General features: G+C 51.2%; 3 protein-coding genes across 3 annotated transcripts; 1 reads left to right on the top strand and 2 right to left on the bottom strand.

Moving 5' to 3' along the window:
• Positions 1-2,769: 2,769 nt before the first annotated feature.
• COCSUDRAFT_60589 (hypothetical protein) lies at positions 2,770-7,971 on the bottom strand (the record flags this gene model as incomplete). The annotated part of the gene is made up of 10 exons (XM_005642583.1): positions 2,770-2,919; positions 3,302-3,506; positions 4,013-4,133; positions 4,596-4,836; positions 5,184-5,309; positions 5,836-5,943; positions 6,423-6,522; positions 6,877-7,058; positions 7,205-7,436; positions 7,925-7,971. 10 exons carry the CDS (start codon positions 7,969-7,971, stop codon positions 2,770-2,772), a joined length of 1,512 nt encoding a protein of 503 aa, XP_005642640.1.
• A 1,846-nt stretch (positions 7,972-9,817) lies between these two features.
• Positions 9,818-11,704, top strand: COCSUDRAFT_60590 (hypothetical protein; the record flags this gene model as incomplete). Its single annotated transcript, XM_005642584.1, has 4 exons — positions 9,818-9,952; positions 10,572-10,688; positions 11,006-11,152; positions 11,621-11,704. 4 exons carry the CDS (start codon positions 9,818-9,820, stop codon positions 11,702-11,704), a joined length of 483 nt encoding a protein of 160 aa, XP_005642641.1.
• A 2,318-nt stretch (positions 11,705-14,022) lies between these two features.
• On the bottom strand, positions 14,023-15,169 carry COCSUDRAFT_45640 (hypothetical protein; the record flags this gene model as incomplete). The annotated part of the gene is made up of 2 exons (XM_005642585.1): positions 14,023-14,223; positions 14,444-15,169. The coding sequence occupies 2 exons, from the start codon at positions 15,167-15,169 to the stop codon at positions 14,023-14,025; spliced, it is 927 nt and encodes a 308-aa protein (XP_005642642.1).
• Between the last annotated feature and the right edge of the window lie 6,431 nt (positions 15,170-21,600).

A 21,600-nucleotide genomic window follows, 5' to 3' on the forward strand; every position in this document is an offset into this window, starting at 1 on the left:
CAATAAATTGTAATGGCATTCGTCTTGTCTTACCTTGTGATGGCCGAGGAGTCGCCTGTCAAAGGGGCCTTGATGGAAGCGTGCATTGGAAGCTCCATCCTCCTACCAAAAGTTGCAGGATACAGTTGACTATCATTCGCCTTGGAAACAGGTGGGTGCCAATTCAAATAGCCCCACTAACGTGAGCCACTAACGAACTGGGTTTCCTTAGGCGAGGCGGTCTAAATTCCAGGTGTCCTGGTCCCACCGGGTTTATATTGTTTATTTGGGTATCCGACAGATTTCACAGCACGCATACAGGCACACATTGTGAGCCTCAAAAGCATCCAACAAGGGATGCACTCCCCACAGATTCCAACGCATTCTTCTGTGGCCGAAAGTGTTTTTACATAACTGTGTGTAGATGAGCCGCTCGTGCCTGCACTGATGTGAATATTTGCAACGGATGGCGAGAGGTATCGTACTATCATACATATAGATGATCTTATTACCTCTGTGCATCTGCGAAACGGTGCTTACCTTCGCTTTCACAGTGTCGAGCGCTGCACAGAGTGACAAGGACATGCAGATGACTGGCAGAATTGCCATGAATGCTGCTCTGAGCATCGTGGACACTGTGAAAAGACACACACGTCAGAACCTGCACCCTGAGACTAAGCGCACTTTGCGCGCGGAAGGCACTTTTTAAACCAACAGGCACATTTGCGTGCAGCTGCAAGAATGACGCGTTCAAAGGGCGTCGGCAGACCTGAAGCAAGCACAGTGAATGTTCAATGAGCTTTACCTGTCCTTTTCCTTCACATGCAGCTTTACGGACGGCACTGGCACGGACTCGTTTCGTGACCCAGCGGCTGAGTTTGTGCTTCAGAGCATAGTGATCCACTACTGAGGAGCTTTTCCCCGGAGCAATCTATCTAATTTTGACACACTCCGCCTTTGGCGCGCGCTGTTGGTCTCCGTTTGAACTTGTCGTACAACTTGTACGATAGAAGGGAAGGGTCTCGGAGCTACATTAGTGCAAGTCCCCTGTAGACGGGGAGGGACAATGAAACCCCCGGCAGCACGGGGCGGTCAGGCAGTGGCTTCGCAGCTCCATCATTGCTGGGTTTCCGTGCCATGCACTTCTGGCATGGGCAGTACATGGCCAGGTGCATGGTAGTTATTAAGGGATCAATATTTGGAAGCAGCGCGAACTTCAAATGGAGTAACACAACTGCAGTGAAGATGTTTTTAAGCTCCTAGCGCCTCCTCCTGATGGCATTGCAGAAGCCCAAATTGAACACTGAACATCGGAGCCTTACATCACGAGCATAATATACACCTCGGCTTCTGTAGTGTGCCTTCCTGCCTGCCAGCCTGCCTGTTACATATATTCTTCACATGACATCAACAGCCGGAGCACAGTTAGTATTGTGCTGAGACTAAGTTTGTTTTCTTCAAATGGACCTCATTAAAGGTCAGACCTCCTAGCAGGTCTACAGAGGTCATTCATGCACACCTTCCTGGCTGACGGCTGTCCTGCCAGGACACCGCTAACAAAAGCGCTCTTGCATGATCGTTCAGTCAGGAGGAAGACCCCCAACTTGGGTATCAGAGGCCCAACCCTTTAGGCCTGTGAAAACAGAGAGTACAATAAAAGATTGCAAATGCTATAACGCTGGGAGTTGCTGCCCCCAGGGCCTGCAAGCCCTCGGTCGTGCACCACTCTACTTGGCACTGCAGGGGGCGTCTGAACGCTCGATAAAGCAGCGACGGTAAAATTTACTCAGTCAGAGACTGATTCCCACCCCGAATCCACCTCGCCAAGCAAACTGGATCAAGAACAATGGTACATCCAAAAGGACAATCAATCATCCTCACCGTGATTGGAATCTGCAACGAATCAACCAGCTGGTCACATGATGTACACAGCTTTGGAATGTCATTCTAAAGATATGAAACTTTGTGAAACCTAGAATACCGCACATCGATGATATCGAGAAGATCTGCCATAGGGACACTTGTACTTTATGCGATCTTCGCCAATTTGCTGGAAACTCTGCTCTTGTCACTTCTAGAAGGAGCCCGGGCAACAATGTTCTGCCCTACATACGGCATGGCCAAAGATGGCATTCATAGCATTGCCGGGCGATTCCTTCATGACCTCTGCTGATTCAGTACCCCTCACTCTACCAAACACTGGCCAGTAAAGAGTCCCAGCACGCCACCAAAGCCAAGAAAGCTTCAAAGAAATCCGGAGCTGCAAAGGCATTCCCCTTGTAATTGACCTGGTGACACAGTCGCAATAGTTGTGAGCCACATCTGTAAAGGTGCTCTGGAAGACCCTCTGCAAGGGCTCATCTGACACATCAATCTATTTATCTGGCCTATCGCAACATACATCCAACGCCTATTGCTCTCCACCCAAAGCTGCAGGTGCTCCGAATGGAGATCAATCCTCTTGGGCATGCATGCCAGGATGAGTGCCTAGTGCAATGACAGCCCGACTGTCACAATCAATAAACGGCCTCTCTGAGTGCCCAACTGAGCGCCCTAGAAGCCTGCCCAAATAGGGCAGCCCAACAAGCAGCAGCGTGCTCCTTGAGCAGCCCGGAACAGGGGACCTGTTACCTCTGCCTCACTTGCAAAATCTTCCCCGCGCATCACTTCAAGCATTCTGTGGTCAGCATACCGGCACCACAGGCAGTCGGGCCCATTCCGGTGCCCGAGCAGCAAAGAGTGGGCAGCACCAGAAAGGTGCAGTAGACAGTGCTGCCCGGGCGGGCAGGCTCAGAACTGCCCGGTCGGGCCGTCGGGCCAGCGCAGCAGGTTTTCCAGCGCGGATGAGCGGCCCGGCAGCTGCGTATCGAGGTACACACTCCAGGAGTACACCCCTTGCCCTGCGCCCTGCTGGAGACCGTAACTTGGCTGCGCAAAGTCCTGCAAGCAACCATGTCAGATGTCAAGAAGCAGGCTCCCTTGGTTTTGATGACACTGATCTTGTTTGGTGCTTTTGAGTGGCTGACATTTCTGGACGCTGTTTCTGGACTTATTGATGGGCAGCACTACTCCACCACATGGATCTCACCCCTGATGATCTGACAGCACACAAGTCCCTATCTTAGCTTTGTTCTCAGAGCCGCTGCTCATGTCCAAAGCATGGCAGCACCCCAGCAGCACATTCACAGCAGACTCTAGATTCCGATGGAGAGCAGCCAAATATGCACCAGGACGCCCCTGACCTTCAATACTACCCTCGCATGAACTACTCCTCTGGGCTACACTACACGTCTATGACTTGAAGGCGCCACCCCACCCTCACCTGTTGCAGTAGGGCTGATCCGCGCACGTCACCGAGCCGCTGCTGCTGCTGCTGCTGCTGCTGCTGCTGCTGCTGCTGCTGTGCGTCGTGTTCCAGTGCTGCCATGCCGGCCTCCAGCATCGCGGCGTTCCCTCCTCCGCCACCAAGCAGCCCCATGCTGGACCCCAGGTCATAGCCCAGGTAGCCGTTGGTCAATCCATCATCCCTGCGAAGACCTCATCCTGAATCCGACTTGGACTTGGATGCTTTCCCTCGACCACAGCACTGCTGGGCACTTTGAAGCCACCAAATAGCTTCTAAAAATCAAATATACTAGTGCAGGAAGCCGCATATCAACTTTCCAGCACATATACGCCCAAAAAACACCGATTTAAGGAGAGAATTCCTTGATACCTCAGCCTTTTTCTGCTTCAATAATTTTAATATGGCTTATGTTTGTAGCCACATTGGCTTCCAGCCATAATTCCTATAAAGAACACTGCACAGCAGAGGCATTTGATGAGGGGACAGAATTTCCCAGAGTGGGCGGGGGCAGTCATGCTAACAGACCGCCCCTGCCTCTGTCATATTTGTTGCTCTGTGTCGCCCCACACATGTGCTGCTGGGCTGCGTCACGGCACCTGTCATTCCCCTTGATGCAAGCTGCATGAGAGGCGAATGGGAGTCAGCGCGTGCCTGTGCATGCTGAAGCTGTCGGCGGGGCAACTGTACTGCGCGTCCCCTCCCTGCAGCGGCCGATTGCCCAGATAGGCCGAGGCCTGCTCGGCGGCCGCCAGCGAGGAGGGCACGCCTCCGGGCCGCGCCGCGGGCTGCTGGTAGTGGCTGTTGGGGCCTGTCAGACAGCAGCACACATATCTAGGATTTTGTCTCAGGCATAGTAGCCACCACAGATAGAAGGCAGGTGCCGTTTACAGCGGCTTTTTATGTGAGATTGGATCCTGTGGGCAGGGCTAACACAAGATGGGACGAGGCACGCCCAGGAAGCAACCAGGACACTGCAAATGGCCCCTTCTAAAGCATTGCATCAACCCTTCTGGGTTTAGATGCCCCCTATGTTTGCCACTCCGCCCCGGCTGACGGTATAAATGCTGAGCACCGTGCCCACGGTCGATTGGGTCTAGCTTGTGTGACTCGCCAGATCCAAGCGGTAGGACTGTGGCAGCCTTTAATTGCATCTTGTCTGCAGACGCACCTTGCCTCTTGCCAGGGAAAGCATGTGATAACAATATTAATAATATCGGTTGCCAGGCCTGAAGGGCACGTGGCAGACTAGGGCCATGAGCAGGGCCCGCACCTGGCATGTTGCCGCCGCGCATGTTGTGCTGCGCTGCGTGGGGCCCGTCGTAGAGGCCGGGGAGCAGCCCGTAGGGCAGGCTGACCTGCCCATGCCCGGGCAGCCCGCACAGCACGGCCTGATTTGACCCCGCGCCGAAGAGCGGCGGCAGCCGCGGCCCGGGCGCCGGCCCGGGGCGGCCGATTGGCCTGCCGGGCGCGCAGCGCCCCTTTCCCGCCGCCGGCCACCGCATGCGCGATTCCTGCGCTTTCCAACGGGGATTCAATTACCGATGCTACGAGGCTGCATGGTCACTTCCCTGAACGGGGTGAAGATGTCATGCGCCGGGGTGTCCACTGTTATGTTGTTTCGATTGTTATTGCACCAGATACAGGCAGCAGCTCAGAGTGTATCTCCAAATGGAAAGATTGGCAAGCTCCTGGAAGCTCCATGCTGATGATTGTTCCTCGAAGAAAATTGCTTCTCCAGGTCATGCAGACCGTAGAGGTCCAAATTGAACAGACTTTCTTTCCCAGATGCCGATTTTCAGAGCCCAACCTTTGGATTTTCACTGATACCGGCAACAAGAGGAGCCCATCAGCCTCTCACCTGCAGGTCCTTGAGCTGCTGCTGCTTGTCGGACTTGTAGAGCAGGTCCTGGAAGGGCACACTCTCCAGCAGATGCTCCAGCAGCGTCGCCGCTGCCAGCTGCTTGGCATCCTTCTTGGCGCACGCCTGCAATTTTGCAGAGACCCACTATGTGACTTGCGTGCAGAGACTGATCTGAGGTCCACGACTTTTTGCTGTGTTCAGCACTTCAAACGCTTAGCTCTGTACGCATGTTCTGCCTGCCTTCTGCCCGGGCAGCTTGTGTTGCCACAGGCTTGAAAATAATCGGCAAGAGGTCTCCAGGAAGAGTGTACACTTGTTGTGATTCTGGGGCCGATGCAATTGCTGGGGCAGCCAGCAACACCTGGAATGGTCATCACAGTGTTGGAAAGTAGAGCGCTGCCTCTCAGCGGTGCACTATCAGCTCAGTACTGGGCACGTGTCAATGCAGAAAGAAACCCCACTACTGATCAGCTTTGACACAATTGAATGCCCACTCGGGACAGGAAGGTGCTGAGATTTTCTCCCCAGCTCGATGGGCACAGCTTTTGCAAGCAGCCAAGTGGGCAATGATAAAGCATCCCCTGGAAGCACACCATAGCCCTTGGATGTCTGCCCAGCCCATACAAGGGTCTTTGGCTGGGCGACTCACCGTGCCGACGCCTGGCCGGTAGAGGGCATTCCCGTCCGCGTCCCTCAGCGTTGTCTGTATCATGAAGGGCCCCGGCCCAGCGCTCTCCTGCATCTCCTCAAACACCAGCTGTGCAGCAGAAACAACCCTGAGCTCTACCCTCACATTCCTGCTGGTGCACGAGGACTCCAGCAAGCTCACAACAAAATCCGAGGAACACTGCCTCATAAAGTCCCTGCTGCCATAATGGATCCCACCTCGACAAGCAAGCATGCCACCTTTCTCTTGCAGACAAGAGCGGAGCCAACAGCAGCTAGCTTCATGCGACACTCCGATCCAGCGCCGTCCCATTCTCTGTCTACATTTTTAGCCAGGATTCGCGATGGTCCTTATCTTGTCTGCCTAGAGGCACGCTGCGTAGAGTATGAGAGCCGGACTCCCACCTAGCTATGGTTCTCTCATGGCTGTTGCTTGATTACTCGTCTGCATTTCACAGGAACCATGACGCACTCCGGTTGTACGCTGTGCAGGGGTGTATCATTCTTCAGGGCAGGGCGTTAGGAGAGGAAAACCTGCAGATTTCGTCTCGAAGCATATTCGTAACAGACACTGAGGGGAGTTTTGTTAGGGATGTGGTAGATCTTCCGGTAGGCGTCCTCGAGCCGCTTGCAGCCAGGGAAGTCGCTCAGCATAAATGCTGGCGCGCTCCTGCACCAGCAACACAGATACACCTTAGCAGCACAGCAAGCTTGCCATGCTCGGCAGTAAGAGTGCAGGAAGTCGGTGCACAGAGGCACTACTGCGTGCCAGAGAAGCAACCAGTCATGCAATGTGGATGCCCACCCTTGCTGAGGGGCAGCTTCGGCAGACCCACTTGCCCTTGCATATAGAATGGATTTAGGCATGCCACACTTGCAGTACGTTGGCGTCACACATGCCACGCTGAGATTGCAAAGCAGAAGGTGTCGTGGCTCGAAGCATGCCATGCTGCAAAACCCGTGCGGTGACGCACAAGGAGAGAGGCCGGCTTGCAGTGGATGGGGACTGCTGATGGATGCGCACCTGGGAGCACTTGCATCCCGCTCAACACTCAAGCTTGGCGCACTTGCTGTGTCCTTGGATGCTGCTCGAGAGGAGGGCACATCTGTGAGCTCCTCGCTCAGCGCCCACCTCATTGGTACGCCCGGGTCCGAAGCACTCTTCATGGGTGTCTCAGCCAGACTCTCCTCCCCTTCTGTGTTGTCCTGGAAGCACAGTCAGCTCTTGTCACGGCCATGGCTTGTTGTTTGGCTCTGGGCTGACCAGCATGAGCGACCAGTTTTGCAAGCCTGACACATCCTCACTTCACATCAAGAGGTTAGGGCCGCGCGCAACTGTGTGAGGCACCCACCTGGTCCTGATAGAGCGACATAATGGCTGCCCTGGCTGCAGCTATGGCTGCTTCCCTATCTTTGTGATGGTACATCACATTCAGTAGCTGCTTGATGACTTCATCCTGGCTCTTTTCTGGGTTTGAGCCTCCCTGCTGTGATGCATCGATGTCCGGCCCTAGTGTCCTACTGTCGTCACCATATCTGTCATCCATCGGCGGTGTGCCGCAGCTCTGGTACCCCTCGATGTCGCTGTCACGCTCGAGACGACCGCAACTCAGCTTCTCCTGTGGAGATGCTTTCACGTGAGACTTCTCATGCTTGCAGCTCAGGCTGCTGCTAAGGGCGTATGCTAGACGCATCGAACGACCGCATCGCCAACACAAAGTTTTCGGAGGTCGGTGCAGCTCTGCTCAAGGCCTTGCCGAATAAGAACCCTCCGTGCCCAGAATGCGCACGCTAATTTCTCCGCCGCAAGGAGGACTGGATATGGGCTGAAAGACACACTCAATGATTTCGGAAAGGCCTGCGCTTGCAGGCAAAGGAGGGTTGAACGAGAGCCCGGGCATGCGCGAGGTCACCTTGCCACAGTACAACTGGCCGGTCCTCCTTTGCGCGAGCGCACAGCTGCGCGACTGCTATATGGTACAAATGTATAGTGATTGCACACGAAGCGACGGTTCTCACAGGTATCTAACAAGATGAAGCGTCGCTACCTTGCAGATTCACATGCCCCCTACCTGAGCATGCCGCAGCGGAAGGTCTCCGGGAACCCGAAGTATCTCATTCGGATCACCAGTCGCCGTGACGATGCGTCTTTCGGTCACAGGAGTTCGCAGCGGCCGATGCACAGCCGTCTCTTATGAGACGTGTCTCGGAGGTTAGATATCTGTAGGATATTGGCGCTGTCCACAGCCGCAGAGCGCCGGTTATGTGATCGCCGGAGCGGATAAGGCCGCACATTGGTCATCTCGGCTGGCAGAGTTCAGGGTGCAGGCGGCGCCACGTGGCTGGAGACTTTGGGACCTTTCTGGTATTTGGGAACTATCCAGGCTGGACAACAGCGCCGCCTTCCAACTCGTAAGTGTATTCGGTACTTCCTTCAAGGGGATATATGTACTGAGGATTCCTCATTTAGGGGAATTATTATGTGAATGATGTAATTCTTTCGCCTTCTGAAACCAGCTGACCTCTAGCCTAGGTGGGGTTACCTCAATAGCACTGCATGGCTTGAAGAGCAAAATATATTACAGCATGCATAACAGGTATGTGCAAAAGGCAAGCCTGGCTCGGTCAAAGTGTTTATGACTTGGGAAGAGGTGTTATCAGCCTCAGTGAGAGCTCTCGAGTCCATTGATGAAGTCGGCACATCCGATGGGAGTCCCATGGCAGCGCCATCAGAAGAACACGGGCACCATCCGATGGCTTGCATCAGGTTTGATCTCAGGCTGAAAAGATTTATGGTGCTGCTCTGTGCCAGCAACATTGAATGCCACCACACTGTGGCACACGTGCTCATGAGCAGGCATGCCTGGATCTGCTCCGAGCATGAGTCATGACTCTGAACTCAAGGGAAAGCCACGGTGGGGGTCCTCAGCACACAGACAAAGTAGAGGGACACTTCTGTCACCCTGGCTTCTTACAGGAAACTGAACTAGCTATTGAATACTGCTGATGGTGAGCAAGTGTGAGGTGTAAGGGTGCGTATGCAAAAGCTGTCTTGTCACTCTGTCAACGACTGAACTCAAGAGCTGAGTCTTGCAGAAAGACAGACAGAAGCACCGTGCATAGCTCAGCTAGGATGCCCTAACAGTAGAACGTCAAGAATTCATGTACCTCAAGAAATACACGGGACTCAACTCTGGATTGCTTGCTCCATGCTTTGTCCACCCAGGCAATGGCGTACACTGTGGCCATGCCATGCCATGATGGCCGGCACTGGCGCCCGTACTGTCAATTCTCAGTAAAGCGTGCTTATCGGATCACTTCAGATCATTGTTGCCCGGGATAGGCGGCACCAACAAATAGTCTCCGCTTTAAAATACACCCACATGCACACTGAGGAAGGTGGATCCACTCCTGTACCCAGCATATCAACAGTGATGCCAAGCGCAGTCCACAGGTTTGTAAAAAAAAACATACCGTATGACCGCCTGCTAAGGAATCTTGCCATTTGTGGGCAACGAACCTACATCACTCATTGTGAATGGTGACCTGGGAGCATCGAAGCACAATCAACCAACTTCAAGCACGGCTGCTAGCCCTTGGGACAGTCAAGCTTTCATCACATGCTGCACCGGCATATGCATGTCACACATGGCAGCAGCAGTGGGCGCTGAATGGAATTACAAAGATGTGTAAGATCGGCAAGGTAAACACGTGAATGCTGCTGGCATGCCAAATGCAAGCATACTGGCTATGTGATGTGTCCTTTTCCTCGAACCTGTTTTCTCTAATGTGTCAAGCTCGGATTGACGCCCAGAGTCTATCAGGGCAGTGCTCAGCAAACCTGGTGCAACCAGTGCACCAGTGACTGGGCACAGCACTCCAAACGGCTGTCCAAACAGCTGTCCAATTGAAGCGTACTGAAAGGTTACAAAGCGAAGTTCTCAGCAGTCACGTCAAAGAAAGGCATGCTTCTCAGGCCGGGCCGGGGGTTCAGCCGGCACGCCGCACGGCCGCAGCTGGCGGCCGTAGGAGGGGTGCCGGTCGGCTGCGGTGTCACTGAGCCGTGCTGGCCGCCACCGCAGGGGGGACTGTCGCGTGCGGTGGCTGCGGGACCACCCCACCGCTCAGCGGGGCCTCACTCTAGGACAGCGCTGCCTTTGTCTTGGCAAGAGCTGAGTGTTTCCCTGCAGGACCTGTCGCAGTCCAGATCACAGACTTTGAATCTGTCTGTGATTCACCGACAGATAGATCACACAGAGTCTGTGATCTGGACTGCGACGTCAAATTTCATATGCCCATGTGGTTCCTGTTCCAACGCCCGATCACTGATCGGGCGTCAGATTGTACGCATGGCCAATTAGGCAAGCTTGCGCACCTTTTCAGATATGGAAATTGGTCGCCAGGACCTAAGTACCTAATAAAAGTTCAGTGAACTTGCCAATATCTTTCGGCTCCGACAAGGCCTTTCGATCCCTGAAGACCCTCTATCAAAATGGACGCAGGGAGATGAGACGTTGAGAGAAGGGTTCGGTTTCCGCTTCTGACATCATTAGGGGCTTCCCTTCCAGCTCTGAGTGTCTAGATCTTTGTCAGACCTTTCACGTTCTGCAACGCTTCAAGATGGCTATCACACATTCATGGTGCAAGTACCCCAAAAGTATAATAATGGAATAAACTCAAAACCAGAAAGAATGTGCCATCTCGATTTTTTCCATCGAGAGCGGAACCCCACCACCCGCACTGCCCAGCTTCACGTGCACCCTGACGATCCCAGCCGTTCACACGCCCTTGGGTGGCTTCGAGGAGGCGACGTTCACGGCGTGGTCGATCGAAAAAGTCCGCTGAACACGCTGCGGCGGAGAAGGCTGTCGCCTGTCTCGCCTTTCTCGTGTCCAATGGCTTGCTTAAGGCACCCCTTCCTCCCAGCGGAGCCGATGTGGCGGCAAGACCCTCCACGGCGGTCGACATCACAATGAGAGATGTGCGCGATCGCCTGCCCATGCTTGATCAGCCACGGTTTAGCCGATCGGGTCTGGCAGCATAATCACGCATACTTATTTTTAGATTGTATTTTCTTTCCTGTATAGGGCCTGTATCCCAGGAAGAGTATCGAAGGCTTAATCTTAATCGTGGGGGGTTGATGGCTCGATCAGGTGAATATCACGCCGGATCGCTTGAGCGCCCTGTGCTCTGAGGCAACCATTGGAACACGCGTGCTGCAGCGATCGCCGACAACTCAGGTGTTTGCAGAACTGCTGATTCTGCTGATGATCATGCTGTGCCCGTGCTATGCATACTCGGTGCCTGCTATCAGAGAGGATATCAAGAGGCCCAGCAGACCGATTTGTGCAAGCAAGCTGAAAACCAGTGAGCTTCTCCAGTAGAGTTCTTCTCAGTGAATCCCTTGTCATTAAGTCACGCCTGCAGCTGCAGGGGAGAGCTACACTTTCCAGAAGTGAACGTGGACGCTCTCTCCAAGGAAGAGTTGGTGCTGGATCTGAAGAGGGTGAGCGCCACATACTCTTGCAACCTCTCCTTGCCGCCAGCCTGCATGCTTGGTAGTCCAGCCAAGTCAGGGGCAATTGTCTGCCCTTTTGCTGCCAATTGGGAACTTCATCCTCCCAGTCGCAAGTGCCTTTTTATTTACCGGTATATGCAGCATGCAGCACTGTCTCAGGACAGCATTTAGGCCGTGAATTCTCAAAGCTTTTCACATCTGGTACAGCACAAGTGCTCCAACAGAGTTATGTGCATGTTGCGCGATGCAGGCCCGGCAGATGAATCAGCGGCTCAGGGCAGAGCTCACATTGCAGCAGCAGCGGCGGATGGCGGTCCTGACGGCCCTCATATAGGCCATCAGAGCGCCCTTTCCCACTCCGTGACGAAGCATTTTGTATTCAAACTCAAACCGACCGAGGCACGCGCATGAGTATTAGTAGTACATGCACTTCAGAGCAGACGCAGGACCCTGCCGTATTGTAGCACTGCTGCCGGTTGTGATGTCCTGTGCGCAATAATTCGGCTCTAATAAATATCCAAAGGGTTCCGCATGTGCCATGGCAGCTGTGAATTAGTGTAGGGAGCAGGCATATTGTCGGTTTTATTTGGTGATGCGCAGAATTGCGCCTTTTAGTAATTTACGTTCTCTTCCAGTTTGTCTCCTTGCTTTGCAAAACGACCTTGACCTGACTGATCTTCCACCAATGAAGCTTTGTGAAGCCAGAAGAAGGAGTGAAGCAGCCACTGACGTGCTAAGCCCTGCGAGACAGAAAAGTGAACGATAGTTTTGCAAAGGGGCCTGCAAATTTAAAGATCTGCAGACTTTCAATTCAAAGTCAGAAGCTGGGAGGCCTGTATAAGGGCAGACCGTCGGCAGTATCAATGGCAGCGTACTTTTGGGGTTGGTGGCGTCTTATCAGAGGCTGCTCGCCAGAAGGTCTCTGCTGGGCGAAGAATAAGCTTTTCCGTGCTCTATCATAATCTGTTCTGCTCAGCTGCTTGTCGGATCTTGCTTTGTCAAGTTTCCTAGCTTTGGGTCATGCGTGCTGCAACCAGCCATGTACACCTGAACCAAAGCTAGGGAAATCAGCACGCATAATCTGTGTTCCATCTGAAGTCCTTTGGGTTCTCTTCTTTGAAAAATAGCCACTGCAGATGCATGCAATGGCTTAAAATTGCTGTCACATCACATTGACAATGCATGAGCACCACATTACACTGAGGCTCTCGACCGATTTACTGAATTGGCAAGAGCCATGTGAATGATGAAAGATCAATTTATAGGTCAGGTTTGAGAGAGGAAGCGTGAGGGATCCCTTTGCACGCCAAGCTTTGTCATCTGTACCTTTCTTCTAGCCACAGTGCACTGTGGCTAGTGCTGCAACGTGTGGGGTGGTACTGGGCTTAGATGTGATTGGCGGTGCAGAGTCAGAGGTGCTGCGCTGATAGCAGCTGGGCTATTTGCCCTGCAATGCCATGTGCGGCCCTTGCTCTTTGCGACGCCTGCGAAGGATACCGATGGATTGAGGGGTTTCAAGATGAGAATGACGTAGCTGACAGATTAGCATTGAGCTGGAGTTAATGTGGGTCCACCCCACATAGAAACATTTACTAACAATTTCCCTAATTGCAGTGTTGAAGCACAGCACAACGGAGTCTTTGTATGTCTGGTGCTTTGAAGCATGTATGCCCGGACTGGATTTTGATGTCGCATTGAAAGTGAGGAAGCCTTGTGTGCTTGGCATTGCCGTTCTTGCATTGGGTGTCCGACAAATTTGGGTGGGTGGACCTCCGCGCGCTATCTCAGACTGCCACTCTTTACTTTATCTCAAGCTGCAATGCTTGTTTTATAACTTTGGCATTTATGGCTTTGGTGCGGAAATGACTCCGGGTCACAGCATATGGCAACACTCTCGAGTAAAACCTGGAGCAAGCTCACTTGGCTGCTAAGGCGAGTCTACGCGATTGTGAAGCACATAAGTTCCTGTCGATTTTGTAGTTGCTAGTGAAGGCCTTCCTTTATCTGTGCTTCAACATAATGGCCTTTCCTCTGAGCAACGCAAAGAGCACCCTCAAAATCTAGAATCATCTGGTGTCATTGGCAGGATGCTAGCCTAGCTGCGGGCTCAATGTTGAGCAGTAGTATGTTTAAGTGAGTGAAAGCTGCGTGGATGTCCTGTATTCCTTCAATGCAGAACAAGGGGTTTGTCATTGGCCACCTAAAGTGCATCGAGACGAAGCCAGCGATGCCAGCCTTTTTTTGTTGAATCAAACTTCGATTTGGAATCTGCTTAAAGCACGTAGCATGAAGTAACAGCCTTGAAGGTGAGTACATGGGTGCACTGCTACTCAAGGGGTGGTGAAACGAGCTCATATCATATGATATATTGTGCACTGTGATGATGTGGTGCAGGGATCAGGATTACATACTCCAGCCCTGTGTTGTCTGACGCACTGCATGCAAAAAGACTCTTTGCTTCAGCTGCTGGCATTGTGCAAGAAACCTTCCAACGTAGACATTGCAGCCAAAAAGCTACGCCCGACAGCAACTGTCAAAATACTTTCTCCCGGACAACCAATTGACTTTCAACACTGCAGACGCTTGGAGACAGGTTCAGATTATTTCAGCAGCACACTCTATCACAGCACTAGATTTGTCAGGTTTAGATACTCAGCACCCATGTGGCAGTGTCATGCCGGCACCTTCCTCTGCACTACTGGTGTGGCTGTGCGGCGCACACACATGCCCATTGTCTGACACCCGATTGAATGAAAACTCCAGCAGATTCTTCGCACACGCGCCATCCTCACAGTAATAATTGGGCTCCACTGAGAAGATGCGGTACTTGTCCGCCAGAAGCACATCCAACACCTGCAAGCAATCAGCAAAAGGCTCAAGATAAATGCTTTCCCCGTATTGCTCAACACAGATAAAATTGTAGTCTCCTTACTACTTCAAGAATGTTCTGCAGTTGGTCACAAGGGGTATCTCACTGCCACCAGTGCGTGTACACGCAAAGTCAGCACCGCAATCCCAAATCAGCAAGTTGCGGTATGTCTGATGCACAGCATTGAGGCTCGACGCACCCTACCTTCCAGACCTTGTCAGCGCTGCCGGGCCAGTGGAACTCGACAAGAAGCTGGGTGGCCGGCAGGCGCGCATCGGGTTGGGCATAGAAGTCCAGAAACACATCCCACTCGTGGCCCTCAATGTCCATTTTGAGCACATCCACCCATGAATGGCCGAGTGCCGCCATGACCTCTTGAAAGCTGTGCATGCCCCGGTCGCTGGGAGACTTGAGCGGCCCACTGCTGCGGCCGAGTCCAACTGCATGGAAGTTGAGGCTGGGGAGACTAGCCTGCATCTGAGTCTGCGTCTCCGCGCTTAGGTTGGGGTCAAAGGTGTGCACTTCGCAGGGGGTTTGGCTCAGAAGCTGCTCCTCGAAGGAGGCGTCTCCTGCACTGCCGAGGCTATAGATGAGGCAGGAGCGAGACTGCAGCAGGTAGCGCAGGCCGCAGACCCACTTGCCACCGTCCCCAAGGCGGCCCACGCGCTCTTTTAGGAATGGGCAGTTATAGTCGGGCGTGTAGAAGTCCCAGATTCGACGAAAGTCCCCGAGATCTGTCACGGCGCTGGTCAAGACTGTTCCTGGCAGCGCCTTCCGCTCCCTGTTTGCTTTATCGCGTGCTTCCAAAAAGATATTCTCCGTTTGCGCCGTTTTGCTGTGGGATTGATCCTGATGACTACTGAGCTCGACATTTAAGCCTAATGCCCCGGAGGCCAGAACAAGATGGACCAAGGTTAACAGCAGGTTCATGATCTTTTGACCTGGAATCAATAAAAACTTAGGCTTCTTAGAAGAGTGACGATCACTCGACGCAGCGTTGCCCCTCGGATAGATTGAAACACTGCTAGCGTGAGCCTTGCAAGCACAGTATCCAAGGATCTCTTTGCTGAACATCTGAACACTTAATGGTTGCCGATGTTGCTTGGATAAGATGAATTACGTCAGCCCCAAGCCGCGCATGGCGGGAAAATGTCCGGGAAAGGGACAGCTGCTCCGTCAACGGGCGTCCCATCCCATCACACATCCCAGTTGCTGTTTCTTCTCTGGGAGTACAGGTCCAAAGTAAAAATGTTATGAGCTGCCCCACTGGGCAGCTGGCAGCTAGCAGCTGTTATACCGGTACCGTACCGTACTGTAGAATGATTCTTCATTAATGAATATTCCCAGTCAATCCACCTCTCTCTCGGCGCACACGGTGCACCCCCCACAATGTGAACTGGCACTTTCACAATAACATCCCAAGAGGGTCCCAAGGGTTCCCAACCAGGTAACTTGCCTGTGTACCCATTTCCTATTTGCGTCATGCCGTTGTGAAGTGGTTGAGAACGGTTCACAAACATATCCTATAAGCATCACAGCAACGCGATGGATATTGAGCCGATTGGGAAGTGGTCCCATGGACTTCCTGTATGGATTGTCTGAAGTCACAAGAAGGGGAACTTGTTGGGAAGCATGTGCCGCTGGCTTATGTTGATCACATTTACTTTACAACCAATTCTCAAACCCAACCCAACTTTCAAAAGTTAGGGTTAGAGGGTGTGACGGCCGACTTGCGCAACAGTGGCCTACAAGGCTTACCTAGTAGAAAATAACATCGTGAGGAGTGCGCTCCAAGCGTACCATTTTAAAAGAGTCTCTTACATACTCTAAGGTTGTGATCGATCTTAATTCCAAATTTCAAATTGGAACTCCATGGTTGTCAGCCTCAAGCTGACAATGCGTCACGGTGACTCTATGCGCACTGCAGTCACCATGACGCCGTCGTATCATGATGATACGGCGTATCATGATGATACATATATATGCCCTTAACATCATCTATACATGATGTATAGAGTAGTGCCCATTGGGCCGGCAGCCAGGCTGGCGCCGCGACGCGTCCGACACGTCCGACGTTGACCGGCCCGGCGCTGCATTTATGCTGATCACTGATCGGCATCATGATAGATGGCATCTATCATGGTGCCGATCATATCGGACAAAATGCGTTTGCAATGCAAACGCTTTGCAAACAACCCCGGTATCAACTTGATGCCGGGGATGTTAAACATGGAGTCCAAGTTCTCCGAGGGAGTCCTTTCCGTATACGTTTCTAGTGAATTCAATCATTTCGTCATGGATGGGATACGATATCCTAATGAACATTCGATCAATATTGTCCTTGCATACTACTAGTATGTAGTATATATATGTATAGGTGGTCCTGCCAGTGGCTGGCGGGGGGCGATATAAATACTGAGCACCGTGCCCACGGTTGATTGGGTCTTGCTTGGATCTGGCGACTCGGAGTCCAACAAGGAGTAGGATTAATGATTATGGCTTGAAGCCTTTTGACTGTAAGCTGCAGGCCGCACCGCACGGTGCCGTAGTGACCTTGGCTCTTGGCAGGACAAGCATGTAATAATAAAAGGTGGAGGAAGTCCCATTGCAAAATAGATTGACTCAGTACATGTTTACACGGGGCAGCGGTTCCGTGCACAGGGCATTGGCCTGGGCCATGCCATGCCATGCCATGCCAGTGGCCTCAGCATGCCATGATCGGATCAATAATGATATCATATCATGATGATCATATGGCGCACCGCACATATCCGATATGAGTCATCATGAGGTGATATGATGGCACGTTGCACGGTATGCGTCGAAAGCTATTTAAATAAAATTTGGCAGGCAATTATGCGGGCGGTTTTTAGCAACCATAGTGCAATACCGTATGCAGGTGACTTGTTACACTAAATACCGGGTGGTACATCCGCAAGCTCTCGAACACTGACAGCTTTGCAGCTAGGGTCCTTGTGCCAGTGAACTTCGTAATGACCCCACTTGTTTGAAGAGAGAGCTGCACTCTTCCCAAAGCCTCCAAAACCAAATATATGATAATCTGCCAAGCTAAATAACCAATGCTCTCCTGCACTAAGACTCATGGCGTCTGCCCCACCACCTCCTTGGCTCGACCTGACATGCCGCGGCGGCCTCCCATCTTCAATTTTTGTCAATATCTTCTTCCCATGCAACACGACAGCACTCTTTCGCAGCAACATAGAATCACTTAATACCAACCAAAGAATTTCCTTCTTACTTGCACGTGAGATCTTCTCCTCTATTTCCAAAGCACACGAGAAATATGGTCGATAATTTGCTAACTCTCTTTCTGCTTCATCGTGGCTAGGCCACCTAAGCTCTTGGTTAGCCATCGTTGGGTCACTTGTGCGTATGTGGATACCAATCTTGATGTACCTGCTGTCTTCCATTGCCTCTATCTCCTTTTTCACTGTATCCTTAGCTGTGGATCTCAATCTAAACAAAAACGAAAATATGCAACCATAAGCAGTCTCGGGCGTTAAACCTAGTTCATACAGTCGAACTTTGTAAAATGGATTGTCAAAAAGCGGCATGATAAGGCCCGCATTGCAATCATCAAATATCATAAGCTCCTCACTGCCAAAGCTGCTTAGGTTTCCCCAGTGGAATACGTCAATGTCCGGTCCTTCTGCGGGAGGCCCAGTCGTACCAATTCCATGCACTGTCTTCCTAGAAAGAGATTCTAATTTTTGAGGTTGGTGGGTCCAGTCAATGTTTGGGGCAGAGTAAGCAACGCTCAAACGAGAAGACTCATCAGACTCATCAATGATGAGGGCTCGATCGCTGAGAAGGGCGCAGAGGAATGCTGAAGAGATGCAAGCAAACATATCAGCTAGTCCACTGGTGTTCTTCGCTTGCACCATGAGATACCGTGGACCTTTTGCACCGCTTCTCACACTTCTGTGCAACTGCGTGTAATCGCGCATCCAGTTCCCACAATTCCCTTTACTATCTTCAATTGTGGACATCTGATTTTGTGTGGGCCTGGGCTCGCGGTGAGAGCGTGCATTGCTAGCGAACACATCTGTCAGGGTCAGCGCAACCACAGCCAGTACCACAGCTCTGGCACTCACCTGTATGGCACCCAAGTGCGATCCATCTTTAGTTTGGATCCTTCAGGTTAATTCAGTATACTGAATTGCATATAATGACTAACCTGAAGAAGAGCTTATATGGTGGTCAAGGTCATCGTGAAATAAGCTCTGAAAAGAACGTCTTCTTATTGCTGTCATAGGAAGGCGGATACATGTCCACCCCCTTCTTTCGGAGACAAAGTCAGTGCTCACCCGTTCTATTCCAGCTTCCTTCATGTTGGCCTGAGATCGTAATTGGCCTGTACCCAGCAAAGTCCTGGATCTTGCCGCTTACCAGCAGTGATTGCTTTCTCCTAATTTGACGGCAAGCATCTTCAGGCCTTGCCGACATTATTGTGGCTCTACTGCATGTATTTGAAAAGAGGTGGACCGACTGTAAAAGTTTCTACGTACATGGCAATGCCAAGCCAAATCAACCATTATAGACACTTTCGTCGATTTGCTCGAATCCGTCTATCCTGCTTATGCGTAATGCACTATAAAGTGTTCCCGTGAAAAGATTTGACGCCGAGTTGCTTTCCCGTCGGACTTCCTGAGGCCTGTCCTCAGCGTCTGTATGGCAACTCTGCCAGTCTCTTTGCCTTGAATGCTCAGAATTGTGCTTATAAGATGTAATAACTAGGGTCAAAATATATCAAATCAGAGTTCCAACAAAATCTACAGTAACGTGACGTAATCCACTAGGGGTATCTAAGAGTACAAAAGACCCGCTGATAAGGTAACATCAGAGGTACACAGAAACTAAAATTACTGTAGGGCAGAAATTAGGTACCTCCCATCATGGGATATGATATGGGATGCATCCCCTCGACACTGATAACAACCACGTGGTGCACCATGACGGCAGGAAGGCATAGACCCGTGGCAGAGAGTAAAACTTTCAGGGCAAGAACTTCAAGTTGTTAACTTTACTAAAAAGGCTCAATGGCCAACACACAGTCTCTTTTGGATACATATTTGTGCCGCACATGCGGCATTTATCATAGTGCATTCAAGAAGTTGGACCGTCAAATATTTGTCTAGAGGTCGGGATTACATCAGAGCACCCGGGAGACAAGACAATGCATTTGCATGATGGTGTAATACGACTTGCAATTGCTTGAAGCCGAGGTGAAGCCAAGTCGAATATAGACATTATTAGTGACATTCTCAGACTCTGTCGGACATACTACGTCGTACTAAGCTACATACTATGCTAGTAGCATCATATGATGCCCATGCATGCTGAGCATGCCTACACTTCGCACAGAACAGTGACTGTATGCACAGCGAGAGACTACAATTTGGCAGTATACTGTAATATATTGTCAGGACTTGGTCTTAGGTTGCAGCTATGCGCATGCGGCATTGTACGCATCATATCCTTCTTTGTCGTGCAGTAGCAGAATTAATCCCGGATAGGAACCCGGTTCCAGCGCTGACAGTGGCTTGAGCATGCGTAGGACATGCATGATTACAAAATGATATTGACTACAACCCTGCAAAATAGTAGCAACCTGAAGTTGTTCTTCATGGATATACAGCCCTAAGTTAAGTCTACAGAGGATAAATGAAATTGGTGACTAAAATAGACGCAAGCCTCAAGCACTGACTCACAGTGCACGACGCACTCAGTGGCTGGGCTAGTAGTTCTATAGCAGGGCTCATTGTAAGACTCGCGGTCGGACCCGCGACCCCGGCGGTGCGGGATCCCGCACCAAAAAGCTTCTATAAAGCAACATAATCAGAACAACTTTCAGGGATCTTCCCAACTTCAGATCCTGCCCAAATCTGGGTGTAATACAACTTGGACGCTTTCCATGATGCTGCCGCTGTTGTACATAGGCGCCACCCCTGCTGCATTTGACATGACATGTCTGAAAATAAAATTACTTGATCATAACGGTTGTATTGCACATTACTCAACATGAAATCGATTAAACTGGATATTGGTCCTTTGCGTAATGATATGCAAATATGGACAACATGTGGACATATGGACAGCATGATGCAATTATTGTCTCCTTGCTCATGAGTGATCACTGTATTATTATTAATATTATTAATGTTGTTGTTGTTGTTGTTGTTGTTGTTGTTGTTGTTGTTGTTGTTGTTGTTGTTGTTGTTGTTGTTGTTACGCTTTTCCTGCCAACAGGCAAGGTGCGTTCTGCAAACAAGCTGCAGTCAAAGGCTCCCACAATCCTACCTTTTGTTGGACTCGCCGAATCCACTGGATTCTTGGATGCTTGGCAAGCAAGACCCAATCAACCGTGGGCACGGTGTTCAGTATTTGTACCGCCCCCCGCCAGCCGGGAGCACTGTATACAACTACATAATTCAACTTTGGCAAGTACACCAGCTGGTGTCACACAACGGTACTGTGAATACTAGCTTTAGTAAATATGCTTTGAGGATATCAACTTTCCAGAACTTCTCATCCTACCTTAGTAAGCGAGGGCGACTTGCGTGTGATTATGATCATCCCCAACTTTGAGCGTTAACATCGACGACACTGCATTCAATGCTGTTCAAGCAACTGCCAGTGAAAGGAGGAGTGCATGGAGTGCCGAGCAATTTCGGCTGCTGTTTGGATTATAATTATATTTGGGGATGGTCGAGAGTATTCCTCAGCGCACGTGAACCTGCATGCAAATTGAAAGGTCAGCGTTAATTGCTTATGGCCAACCGGCATTTGATTGTAAATGGCAATCAATGCTCATTTTACGATGTCAAGGGTTTCAGCGAATTCGCAACATAAACGTTGGAGGTATCAACGCTTATGCAGTCTGATTCACCTGAAAGGCCTGCCTTCAAATTGGCCATAGGATATAAAGTGCTGCCAGGTAGCATTTACAGTCGGCATGTCGGTATTTGCTCTTTGGTATTATGCCAAATCGAAGCAATCGCTGCCTCTCATGCTCATAGCAATACCCTTGCTCAAAAATATGAAAATTTGCCCTTGTCAAACTCATGGAGATTCATGGATGCATGATGTCCCTGCAGTGCACAATTATTTTTTATTATTGCACGCTTTTCCTGCCAACAGGCAAGGTGTGTTCTGCAGACAAGCTGCAGTCACTGAGTGAAAGGCTCCGACAATCCTAACCCATGTTGGACTCGCCAGATCCAAGCAAGACCCAATCAACCGTGGGCTCGGTGTTCAGTATTTGCACCGCCCCCCGCCAGCCGGGGCCAGTGCTCAATATTGTGACATAAATAGTGTCACACGGTGTCTAGGCAACCAGC

This window comes from Coccomyxa subellipsoidea (assembly GCF_000258705.1).
Source record: "Coccomyxa subellipsoidea C-169, whole genome shotgun sequence".
NCBI classification, from domain to species: domain Eukaryota; kingdom Viridiplantae; phylum Chlorophyta; class Trebouxiophyceae; family Coccomyxaceae; genus Coccomyxa; species Coccomyxa subellipsoidea.